At 43.5% G+C, this 13,835-nt stretch overlaps 1 protein-coding gene across 1 annotated transcript in view; it reads right to left on the reverse strand.

Annotated features, from left to right (window-relative positions):
• stard10 (StAR related lipid transfer domain containing 10) overlaps nt 1–12,672 on the reverse strand; it is a 148,387-nt gene extending 135,715 nt beyond the window's left edge. Inside the window, exon 1 of the mRNA XM_084316178.1 lies at nt 11,904–12,672. Coding sequence (XP_084172304.1) covers nt 11,904–12,065 — 162 coding nt within the window. The 5' untranslated portion in view covers nt 12,066–12,672. The remainder of the gene's footprint in view (nt 1–11,903) is intronic.
• Between the last annotated feature and the right edge of the window lie 1,163 nt (nt 12,673–13,835).

Raw genomic sequence — 13,835 nt, forward strand, 5'->3', positions numbered from 1 at the left:
GTCCAAGCGGGGCCTGTCACATTGATTGGGCGAGGGCGTTGCCCTTTACTACACGTTGGCTGGACAGGCCCCCCTTGGGGGTGTCAGGGCGCACTCCACTCGTGGAGTGGCAGCCTCTGCCGCCTTGTTAGGGGGGGCCTCGTGGAGGACATCTGTGCTGCGGCCTCCTGGTCCTCCCCGGGTCCCTTCGTTAGGTTTTACCTCATGGACATGACTGGGGGTTGTCTCCCAGGCGGTTCTGAGGTCTGGGACCTCCCCTGCGTCCCGCCTTTCGGTGGATTAGCAGGGGTGTGTGCGTGTGTGCCACGGGGTGATGTGTCACACGTGGTCCCGCCTGTGCTGTGCGTTTTTAGGGGTCTCTGGTTCCCTCTTTTTTCGCACTTTGGTGGAGTTGACTGCCGCCCCCCCTTCACTAGGACGGGCGAGTGGACGGGACTCCCCTCCCCCCTGGTAGTAGGGCTTGCGGGTCCTCAGGGGGTACACTTGTCGGGCCACGCGTCTGCTCTGCCCCATATATCATTATGGCGAAGAGCGAGACGCGAGGCCAGTAATGCTATATAACGAAAGGTTATCCTATAACCTAGTTATATGAATACTGGCTGAGCGTCTCGCTCTTAGCGCCCTGAGGTCCCTTGGTTGGGTTTTCTATGATGGAAACTTTTTTCCCGAGGAAGGGGGAGTGTGACCATGTCCGGCGTCTTATAGAAGGACGCTGGGGCGGGGCCTGGTCAGGTGCATTTGTTCATGAGCACAGTAGGTGCTGGAGATAAGAGATATCTCATTATGGCGAAGAGCGAGACGCTCAGCCAGTATTCATATAACTAGGTTATCGGATAACCTTTCGTTCAGTTACATATAGCTACTCCCCAACACTGAAGGCACTGTTAAACTACTAGTTTAGTTACATATAGCTACTCCCCAACACTGAAGACACTGTTAAACTACTAGTTCAGTTACATATAGCTACTCCCCAACACTGAAGACACTGTTAAACTACTAGTTCAGTTACATATAGCTACTCCCCAACACTGAAGACACTGTTAAACTACTAGTTCAGTTACATATAGCTATAGGTGCATTTGTTCATGAGCACAGTAGGTGCTGGAGATAAGAGATATCTCATTATGGCGAAGAGCGAGACGCTCAGCCAGTATTAATATAACTAGGTTATAGGATAACCTTTCGTTCAGTTACATATAGCTACAGCCTACTCCCCAACACTGAATGCACTGTTAAACTACTAGTTCAGTTACATATAGCTACTCCCCAACACTGAAGGCACTGTTAAACTACTAGTTCAGTTACATATAGCTACTCCCCAACACTGAAGACACTGTATACTAGTTCAGTTACATATAGCTACTCCCCAACACTGAAGACACTGTTAAACTACTAGTATAAACACACACTGTTGAAGACGATACACAAGATAAACTGAGTTTGTTCAACGTAACCCAGCTGAGTAATCACACGCTTTTCACATCCTTAAAACACACCTCCTCATTCAACACACACACACACACACACACACACACACACACACACACACACACACACACACACACACACACACACACACACACACACACACACACACACACACACACACACACACACACACACACACACACACACACACACACACACACACACACACACACACACACACACACACACACACACGCACACACACACACACACACACACACACACACACACACATCCCTACCAACCACCTGTTGAAGAGACCCCTCCCTCTACACAAACCAGGATATACACAAATGCACACACATATCTCCTAATCATATAAGGAATTCCCCAGGTTTCCATTGTAGCCGACAGCTGGTATGTGAGGGACATGCACGTGTTGAGATGTCTCCATGTCTCCTGTCTGTCTCCTCACCTGAGATGAGACCATGTCTCCTGTCTGTCTCCTCACCTGAGATGTGACCATGTCTCTTGTCTGTCTCCTCACCTGAGATGAGACCATGTCTCCTGTCTGTCTCCTCACCTGAGATGTGACCATGTCTCCTGTCTGTCTCCTCACCTGAGATGAGACCATGTCTCCTGTCTGTCTCCTCACCTGAGATGAGACCATGTCTCCTGTCTGTCTCCTCACCTGAGATGAGACCATGTCTCTTGTCTGTCTCCTCACCTGAGATGTGACCATGTCTCCTGTCTGTCTCCTCACCTGAGATGAGACCATGTCTCCTGTCTGTCTCCTCACCTGAGATGAGACCATGTCTCTTGTCTGCAGCACCAGTCTTGCAGTATGTTAATAACCGTAGTTTACAGAGTGAACTCTGCAGAGCTGGAGGTACTGAATATAAAGACACACCGTCATTTGAAGACGCTAGACTACTTGGCAGCCAGACGGCCCTGTGTTACATTAACCCAACCCCTTTATTAAGCTAGAATCTTATTGGCTAATAATTGGTTGTGGAGTCCACAACCAACCACAATGTGGACGGACCAGGACGCTAGAAAAAGACACCTCCACCTCTGAAAATGTTCTCTATTCTGCCTGAGCTGCAGTGAGCACAGAGTGACTGCTAGCCTGAGTCTGACAGAGTGTTAGAGAGAGTGAGAAGGAGAAGAGGGAGAAAATTCTAAAAAAATAAATTATAACAGAGATGAAAAATAATGATTTTTTAATTATTATTGTAAACTATATATAAAAAAAGTATTAATTTTTTTTTTTTTTTTTTTTTTTGACTGTTCATATTTTTGGGGAAGCTTGGCTTCCCTTGGCTTCCATGAATATTCGCCACTGCGATTCACGCTTGTTGACGTTTAGTTAAATACTTTTACACATTCAAATCCCAAACATCAAGATTTCAATATTTTTTCAAATATATCATTAAATACTCCTGTTTATATTATTGTTATATGATCTATTTGTTGAGGGCCAGTCTTATTATCATCATGATGATGTTGTTGTCTGTTGCCTATGACTAAATGTATACCTACCTACTGCTTTCATTGTCTACAACTGCCCTACACTGTAATCATAATAATAACTAACTGTCTACCTCATATAGTCTACCCAATTAACTCTGTATGATAGCATGTACAATAATGCTGTATATACCATATATACTGTATATATATATATATATATATATATATATATATATATACAGTATTTATTTATATTTATTCTTATCATATACATATATCTGTCTGTACATACCTGCATATAGCCCTTTTTACATGTGTAGATATTATATATATCTGTACATATCCCTTACCTACTCTCACTAGTTACGCTGCTGGCCAGTATGACTTACTACCAGTGTCTTTATACGTGTATCACTGTACATATTAATACTACAACTCTGTACATACATCTGATTAGCACTATCACTCAGTAGTATTAATTTATATAATTTATATCCAGTTTAAAATCACATGTACATTGTATAATACTATATGCACTCTGGTTGGATGCCAAGCTTCTTATTGTTGTACTCTAATGTAATGGAAATCACTGTGTAGTAACAAAGTAACAAAAAAAAGTTACATTTAGTTAAAACACTCATTTGGCACGAACACTGCCAGAGTTGGGGTTCCTGTGTGGCATGGGGAGAGCAAGGCACTAACACTGCCAGGGTTAGGGGTTCCATTCCCTGTGTGGCTCAATGGGGACAAGTTGCAGGTTGAAAAATCCCTCAGCTCTGAACTCTGCAGAATCTGCACCTGGCTTGCTGATAACAAACGATCATTACACCTGGGTAAAACGGAATCCATTCTCTTTGGATCAAATAGCAAACTCAGCAAGGCCAACGGCTTCTCAGTTACAGTGTGTGACAATATTGTCACAAGGAAAGATGAAATTACCTACCTGGGTTCCATCCCAGATGCAAATCTTTCCTGTGACAAAATGGCAACCAATGTAATCAAAAAAGTCAACCAACGCAACAACCAAGATTTTTGTACAGGATCTCCTCTCTGTTAAATAAGAATACCTTGAAGACAGGAGCACTCATTCAAGGGTTCTACGACTAATATGCTTGCACCTCATGGTACCAAAGCACCTCAAAAGCCCTACAAACAAGACTACAAACATCACAAAACAAACTGGTCAGACTACTGCTCTGCCTTACTCCTAAAACCCACCTTACCCCTACCCATTTTGACAATCTAGGATGGCTTAGAGAGTAGACGACAGAGTACAGCAACTTGCAATGGGCCTGGTCTTCAAGATACACTACACCACTAAGATACCCATGTACCTGTCGAAATACTTCCTAAAGGTCAGTGAAGTCCACGACCACAACACCAGAGGGAGTTCCACAAATCATGTTCACCCCAGATTCGGCACAAACAAGGGACTAAACACGTTTCGCAATTATGCCACAATAATGTGGAACGCCCTACCCACAGCCGTAAAGGAATGTGAATCCCTACCCTCCTTCAAAACCGCTCTCAAAGAGGACCTACAGGTGGCTGCAATTAGAAACTGGCCCCGGTAAATGTTAAAAATATTATGTTTTTATTATTATATTAAAAAAATTATTTAATTGTCCGCAGTCATGCCACTGAACTTAGAAGCAGGCCAGGCCAGTGTTTCTAGTTGCGGCGGCGCGATAGTTAGATAACCTAAGTGGGGAACAACCAGGAGGTCACTGTGACAGAGAGTAATGCAGTCTAAACAGTCAGAAATATTTTATTCAACTTCAGCCCCAGATTAAAAAAAAAAAATTTAATCAAAATCAGTGTTGTTGCTAATCATTGACACATGCTAGCCTGTAATAACCCCCCCCAGAAAAATCGACTTTGCATTTGATATATTGAAAATATTTCACTTTTTGTGTTTCTTTTATTTTTCACAATAATTTGTGATGCCCATCACAAACACTGGCATTTAAAGCGTACAATTAAAAAAATACCTGCACCAGAATGCAGGAAATTAAGTCTTTGTAACCAAAAACATTCAGCCTGAATTATTTCCCCAGTCCGGCCCTGCTTATGTGAGTTGTCAATGGACTAGTGTTGTCAAATATATCGATACTGAATATTTAAAATGGTTTCGATACTCATTTCCCGAAATACCGATACTTTCTGCAGTATCGGTACCAGCTGGCGAGTGTTCTACCTCAAGTTGTTGACGCGCTGTTCAGAGCATGCTTGCCCCTCCGCCTGCTCCGAGTCCAGCCCTCCCCCTCACAGAGCCGTCTTCAGTTAGTAAACAAACATTTTAGCTGAAGATGCAGAGCCTCCGCAACTTGTGCTTGTGGATAAAGAAAAGCTGCCCCAATGCTATTTGCAAGCGGTGTTACAGATCAGTGCCAACGAGGATCTCCATAAAGAAATGAGAGGTTCGTGACAGCTGCTCTTTCAACGTCACTGTGACTGAAGCATTAAACCATTAACTCTAGTTTAATACATGATACGTTGTCTACTGATGGCGCATAATATCAACAGCTGATTCGTTGTAACGTTAGAGCTAGCTACTGCTAGCCGTTAGCTCCGTTAGCTTAGCTGGCCACTTTTACAATTACTGCATGGAAACGGAGTAACGTAAACGTTATGTCGAGGTCATACAATACTACAGTCGACATAAGGTTAACGTTACCCCGTTTCCATGAAGTGTTTAAATAGCAGCAATCTTGTTGAAAATGTAACGTTACTAAAATGCTCCGAGCATAGTCTCTCTCTCTCGCTCTCTCTCTCTCTCTCTCTCTCGCTCTCTCTCTCTCTCTCGCTCTTGTTATCTTTAAATAAAAATCGAAACTGTTACTAACTGTAATACAAACAGTTCAGTTTGTCAGGTACATGCAACACAGATTACAGTGTTTACATCTGTCTGCTTGGGAAAATACCATGTTCTGCATCTGCAATTAAAATGATTGAAGTGAGATGAACAGTTATTTTTAAATGTGTGATCTAAAGATAAACAAAGGGTTTTAAAAGTGTTATATTTATCTTCTCTTATAGTACCAGAGAGAAGCTGAGGAGAATCAACCAGCAACAAAAGCTAAATTTGTTTAAAAATATATATATATATATATATATATATATATATATATATATATATATATATATATATATATATATATTATTATTTTTTTTATATCGAAATGGTATCGAAGTATCGATACTTTTCAAGGTATCGTATCGAAGTCGAAATTCCAGTATCGTGACAACACTACAATGGACAACAACATGCTGTGTGTGTGTGAGTGAGTGAGTGAGTGAGTGAGTGAGTGAGTGAGTGAGTGAGTGAGTGAGTGAGTGAGTGAGTGAGTGAGTGAGTGAGTGAGTGAGAGAGAGAGAGAGAGAGAGAGAGAGATTGGATGAAATACTGCAGTTGTTATTTTGTTCATAATGTTCTCATTTGCTGTGTGATTTGGTCCCGATGGGCCGGGACCAAAGTGGGCTGGTCAAAAAAAAAATAATAATAATAATAATAATTATACTTTTTTTTTCTTTTTTTACTTTTTTTTTTTTTTTTGGGGGGCAGTGTGTGGGCCAGTGTGTGGGCCACTAATGTGGGCCGGTGTGTGGGCCAGTGTGTGGGCCAGTGTGTGAGTCGGTGTGTGGGCCACTAATGTGGGCCAGTGTGTGGGCCGGTGTGTGGGCCAGTGTGTGAGTCGGTGTGTGGGCCACTAATGTGGGCCAGTGTGTGGGCCGGTGTGTGGGCCAGTATGTGGGCCGGTGTGTGGGCCGGTGTGTGGGCCAGTATGTGGGCCAGTGTGTGAGTCGGTGTGTGGGCCAGTGTGTGAGTCTGTGTGTGGGCCACTAATGTGGGCCAGTGTGTGGGCCGGTGTGTGGGCCAGTATGTGGGCCGGTGTGTGGTCCGGTGTGTGGGCCAGTATGTGGGCCAGTGTGTGGGCCAGTGTGTGGGCCAGTGTGTGGGCCACTAATGTGGGCCGGTGTAGTGTGTGGGCCGGTGTAGTGTGTGGGCCAGTGTGTGGGCCATATGTGGGCCGGTGTGTGGGCCATTATGTGGGCCGGTGTGTGGGCCAGTGTGTGGGCCGGCAATAAAACAATAAACAAGTTGCATAAACTAAATCAGATTAAAAATGATCACAGTTCTGGTTTGCCTTAAGATGCAGTTTAAGATGGGTCTTGAACATGGAGTATGTAGGGCACTCTCTAATCACAACTGGTAGGCTATTCCAGTAGTTACCACTTTTAACAGAGAACACAGTTTTTGCAATGGTAGTATACCGAAAAGGCACCTTACAGTCCCCTCTACTGATGGCCCTGGTGGTAATGCCAGTGTCTGCTTTCTGTTGGATGAACTCATTCAATGGGGGAGGGGCAAGTCCATGCATAACCTTGTACATGAAGCAAGTATATTTGAAAACTTGGAAATTCTCGAAACTTAACATGTTATGTTTTTCTAAAACATTACAGTGATGAAATGAAATTGGTTTCCTATCAAATACTTTTATGGCTTTTTTGTAGAGTAATTATATTGGTGTAAGAGTAGTGACATATAAAAGAGATCAGTTGATAAAACAGTAGGCCTACTCGATGTGTGATAAAATCATTGAATGCAGAAACATCCTTGCAGCATTAACTGGCAGGCAGGGCCTGATCTGCCTGAAGTTTTCGATGTTAAACTTGACTGTGTTTGTCACTTTCTTCACATGACTTTTTGAAGGTCAATGTAGAGTCCAATGTGACCCCAAGATACTTGAATTAATGTACAATGTCCAGCTCCGCCTCTCCCAGAAACACATTAGAGTGAGTGACCTCTACTGGTGACTTTGTGAACATCATACACACTGTTTTCTTGGTGTTAAGTGAAAGACATGCTTTTGTTAGCCAGTCTTGAATGAGACATGAGACATCAGTGAATGAGATTCACGTTTCCTCCCAACCGCGAGTAGGCCTAGAAGCGCAGAAATGGAGAATGCAAAAAAAGAAAGGGTGGAGCTGAAAAAGCCAGAATTAAAAAACTAAAATTGCTAGTAAAAGACGCAGAACAATGTTCTAAAATTACAGACATGTTTACCCGCTGCTGCTGCTAATGATGATGAAGTTCAAGTGGAAGGAACCAACAGTAACATGACAGGTGCATGCAGTAGCCTAGTGCATATTCTACTGTTGGTGTCTGCCGGTTCATGAGGGCTAGCTAGCCTATACTAGCTCTTGCAGTGATTTCAGTCATTCTATTACAAGACAATGTGCTTTCCGTATTCCTGATTCCTTACAGCACGTGGACGTAAATAGTTGTGACTCGTGGCGTTTTTTCTCTGACTAAAAGTTTAGTTAGCAATGTTAGGACTAGTGCCCACCACAGCATCAGAAGCTAAAGTGCTAACCTAGATAGCCAATCAGAACCTAGGACGGGCTGCAAATTAATCGGCTACTAATATTATAATAGTAAATACTAAAATAAAATACTATTATGTTCCCTTCCAAATTTTCATGTTGATATAATATTGGTAATCTAATTGATTGAATTGATTAGTTGCCATTTTACATGCTTAAATAAGATATACCTTAGAATTCTCAACTGTTAGCCATGTTCTCGATCTGTATATGATTAGTCTCATCTACATGTTTGTAAATAACCACAGCTAACTAGCTTAAGCTAACAACTAGGTCAACTACTACCCCGTAGTTAAACAAATGTGATTGCATATAACTGCTAACTGCTACAGCTAAGTTGGTAGTTAGCCTATTCCATTAATGTTGAATGTATTTATGAAGGTTGTTGATGGTGGTTGGCGCTGATTAGCAGACATGATTCCGTCAGTCTGCCACAGGGCAGCTGTGTTTGCTGATGCTGCTCACAACCACCAGTAGTGTATGACTGTGTGAGTGTGAATGCTTGATGGTTTCTGTGAAGCGCTTTGTGGAACAATGCTGATATACAGTTAAGAATGAGTAACGGTGGTGTAGTGGCTAACACTGTCGCCTCACAGCAAGAAGGTCCAGGGTTCGATTCCCGCTTGGGGACCAGGTTTCCATGATGCCAGTTACCCAGGTGGGGTATCTCCCAGGAGTTTGCATGTTCTCCCCGTGCTCGCAAGGGTTTCCCCCCCGATAAGATAAACCCAATGGAAAAACATGCACAACAATAGATCGCTAACACTGTGGCGTCCTTGACGAAGACGGACAGGAGCACTTGGATTGGTCCCCGGGCGCGGCTCACGTTGACGCCTGTCTGCTCCCGGCTGCCCTTGGGGGGGAAGGACGACGGGATGGGTTAATCGCAGATACGAATTGCATGCATGCATCGCATGTGTGCCGATTGATGACCTCTGAGCAGGTCCTAAATTATTATTATTATTATTATAATTATTATGTAATTCGCTTTTGGTTTTTAAGAAAATGGTTTGTAAAGCTATTTTTGAAAACTACAAGGGTGAATAATACTGTTTTCTTTTGCTATTTTCTTTTAGAATACTGTTTTGGAGTCTTAATTTTTTTAATTTGTTTTTTTTTTATCCACTTTTTCTCCCATTTTCTACATTTTCTCCCATCCCAATTTCGTATCATCCAATTCAACCCTCCCCTGTCACGAACGCTGTTTCTTGCCTCCCACAAGCCGGCTGCAATGTGGACTAAGTCATACATAGCACAAGTCCCCTCCGGTACTTGAGGTAATAGCAGTCGCATCTTTTCACCTGCGCAGCTCGATCTCTCAGTGGCGAGGAGTAACGCGTGGGAGGCTCCCGCTGCCCCCGACACTTCCTGATTCTACTGCGCAGGCGCACCAACCGACCTGTAGGAGTCGCTGTCCACAACGCCCGATCCCCACCCATCAGTTTCCCACCCCCTAATACGGCCAATGTGTATTAGTATGAACGACCAGCTAAACTGAAAGCAATGTGGAGCGCTGGGCTCGAACAGGCAAGCCCAGCGTCTCCAGTATTTGTGGCGAGCGCCTTGCCCACTACGCCACGTAGCCGCCAATTTTTTTAATTTTTGTTAAGAATATAGGACAGGCATATATAAGCATTATGCTTCAGTCTGTACCTTTTCAGTCACTGTAAAATCAAATGTTGTTAAATGATGGGGTATATTGTATTGTATATGTGTGAGATGATGACTGAATAAACTACTACTACTACTACTACTACTACTTTGGGTGTTTTCAAAAGGCTGAAAAACGCTGTATGAATTCAAGCCATTATTATTGATTGCTGATGTTCTTCTTATGCAGTTGACTCTGAGGAAAGAGAGAGCGCCCAATCCAGCACAGCTGACCCTGAGGGGAGAGAGAGCGCCCAGTCCAGCACAGCTGACCCTGAGGGGAGAGAGAGAGCCCAGTCCAGACAGACAGACAGACACACAGAGAGAGAGACAGAGAGAGAGAGACACAGAGAGAGACACACAGAGAGAGACACACAGAGAGAGGGAGAGACAGAGAGAGAGAGACACACACACACAGAGAGACACATACACATACACAGAGAGAGAGAGAGAGAGAGAAGAGAGAGAGAGAGAGAGAGAGAGAGAGAGAGAGAGAGAGAGAGAGAGAGAGAGAGAGAGAGAGAGAGAGAGAGAGAGAGAGAGAGAGAGAGAGAGAGAGAGAGAGAGAGAGAGAAAACAGGCTCTTGGAATGGGTGTCTGGGAGGAAGTGGGGGGTCTTTCAATGTTGATTAAACGGCAAGCAACTAATGTCATGAGTGCCAAATTAAAGGACAATAAATCCAATCTAACTGAAATTGTGTAGCACAGACCTTTCTATTAGGGATGCTCGATATTGGCTTTTTTACCGATACCGATATACCGATATTGTCCAACTCTTAATTTCCGATACCGATATCAACCGATACCGATATATGCAGGGTTTCCCGCCCCAAGAAATGGAATAATTTCAGGTAATTAACATTACATATCTCTTGTTGTGGAATTAACACAACATTATGCATACTTTTGACAATAAATAAAATCAGAATTGGTTCTTACTTGCTTGCCTGGGTAAATAAAGGTTATAGAAATGTAAATAAAATATTATTTTTTTAAAACCAATACCGATATTTTTCGATATCACATTTTAATGCCGATATCGGCCGATAATATCGGTAGGCCGATAATATCGGACATCCCTACTTTCTATGGATCAAAACCTCAATATTATTATGGTGTAGTTAATACTTCATGTATCCTTAATCCCTAGGCTAATGAGGCACTAAGATGTTAGTAAAAAAAAAAACATATGCCAATGACGGGAAGTAACGGTATATGTATGTGTGTGTCTGTGTGTGTGTGTGTGTGCACTGTGCATGAGTGCACATCTAGGGGCGGTGTGTAGATTTGGTCTCCCTGATGTTGACTCCTTAGCCACAGCCTTGGGTTGTTTAATACTGGACAAGTGTTTCATAACGCCCGTTGTGTGGGCCCGGTTTCGGGGCCGGTGCGTGGGCCGGTGTGTGGGCTGGTGTGTCTGAATGTCCCGGGCTGAATTTGTGTCCCAGTCCGCCACTGGTGATAATGATGGTTATTATTCTGTTATTAATGTTCTCACTGTGTGTGTGTCACTTACTGTGTGTGTGAGTGTGTATGTGTGAGATAGAGAGAGAGAGAGTATGTTTGAATTAAGTACATTTGTTCTTAATTATCTCACTTGCTATGTGAGAATGTTAGTTATTATGTTCTCAGTGCCCCGTGCATTGTATGATAATTGTGTGGAAGAGTTTGCTAGTTCTAGTGCTACCCCTTTGTACATTGTGGCTGTGTCTGACCAAAGTTAACAATAAATAATGTTATTAGGAATACATTTGCCTCCTGCGTGAACTGTGCATAGCTGAATAGACTGTATTTTAACATCGGTCATATGGTGGTACTTGGGAGAGCCAGCTACGTTCTCAGGTGGTACTTGGTGTAAAAAGGTTGAGAACCACTGTACTAGAGGTTCCAGTAACTTGATAAATGTCTCATCTGCTGAGTGCTCTGTCTAGTGTCTCCACTCTCCTGCCCATATCCCCTCTCACCTTAATCTTGTGGATGGACCCTTCCTCCTCCAGGATGTGGGTCGACACGGTGATGCCCGTCTTGCTGTAGGTCACACCCCAGCCCTCCTCGCACAGACACTCCGCCTTGAAACTGGCGAACGCCCGGTCATCCGGTATGGAGACACAGTCCCCGGAGGACATGGCTGGAGCAGAGACCTGGTCCCACAGGAGACAGACGGGAGCAGATACCTGGTCCCACAGGAGACAGACGGGAACAGATACCTGGTCCCACAGGAGACAGACGGGAGCAGAGACCCTGTCCCACAGGAGACAGACGGGAGGAGAGACCTGGTCCCACAGGAGACAGACGGGAGGAGAAGGGGGGCGGCGGACTGTTGCTGTCAGAATAACTTTCGGGTTTTCCTCTCGCGACCTTGTGATTATTTGTGATTATCTGTGTGTGTGCGTGTGTGTGCGTGTGTGTGTGCGTGTGTGTGTGTGTGTGTGTGTTTAACAGGAGCGGTCTAATCTGCTGCCGCTGCTCCCATAAACTGTCAACAAACGGCGAGTACACGAGTACAAAAATACAACCTGCGTTTAGCCTTCGGAAAAAACTACCATCACACGACTGACAGGATAAGTTTCGGACCAGACGAGTAACTCAGAAAAACAGCCGCTGTCACAAACATATAATTATGCTTGACTTCCGCGTCTCGGTCCAGGACGGTGCGTTCCGGTCGCTGAGATGAATCCTTGCTTGTAATTTTCAGCGTCTGTCCTCCATCGCTGTCTGTCCGCTGCTGCAGGTGATGTGAGATTCGGAGAGGAGGAAGAGGAGAAAAGAGGAGGAGGGAAGGAGGACGGGTTGACAGTAAGGGGCGGGGCCACCTCTGCTCCGGCTACCCGAGAAACGCAGTGACGCGCAGGGTGGCGCGCCTGGGTCCTATTTCTATTTCTATTTCTTTAAACTGATCTGTGTATATATGCTTATCTATCTATCTATCTATCTATCTATCTATCTATCTATCTATCTATCTATCTATCTATCTATCTATCTATCTATCTATCTATCTATCTATCTATCTATCTATCTATCTGATGACACATGGTACACATGGTACAATGACTATAGTACTACTAGTACTACTACTAATACACGAGAGCAGGTACGTTTGGGACACTAAGTGACAGGCAGGGGCGTATTTGACGCCGGGGACGGCGGAAAGTGTCCCCCCCACGTTTTACCGTCCAAAGAGCTGAGTCTGACTACCTGTTCTATTATTATGCAAAGAGCAGTAGATGGGGGTCGGATTCTTGCCCTGCAAGGGCCAAGTACCCACTCGCTAAAGTACTTGTCTTTGCATAATAATAGCTCGGGTCGTCAGCCTAGGTGTGTGTTAAAATACGTCAAACATATTGTTTACACTGTCTTTCTTCTATTATAACCCTCCCAAATCATATTCAGAAAGTATCACAGAGACTTCTATTGACCAAGGAATTAGTTATTATTTCGCGGTTTATTCACATAACGTTATATTGTTTACACTGTCTTTCTTCTATTATAACCCTCCCAAATCATATTCAGAAAGTATCACAGAGACTTCTATTGACCAAGGAATTAGTTATTATTTCGCGGTTTATTCACATAACGTTATATTGTTTACACTGTCTTTCTTCTATTATAACCCTCCCAAATCATATTCAGAAAGTATCACAGAGACTTCTATTGACCAAGGAATTAGTTATTATTTCGCAGTTTATTCACATAACGTTATATTGTTTACACTGTCTTTCTTCTATTATAACCCTCCCAAATCATATTCAGAAAGGCACACACACAACATATTCCAGTTAACGGTATATTTTTTTAATGATTCGTTATGGCGTAATCAATACTTCCATGCGTATAAATTGCGTTCGCAACCTCCGTGTTTTGGGGGTAGTCATCAGAAACCTCGGATCCGGGATTCG

This window comes from Notolepis coatsorum (genome assembly GCF_963971535.1).
Source record: "Notolepis coatsorum genome assembly, chromosome: 1".
Taxonomy (NCBI): Eukaryota; Metazoa; Chordata; class Actinopteri; order Aulopiformes; family Paralepididae; genus Notolepis; species Notolepis coatsorum.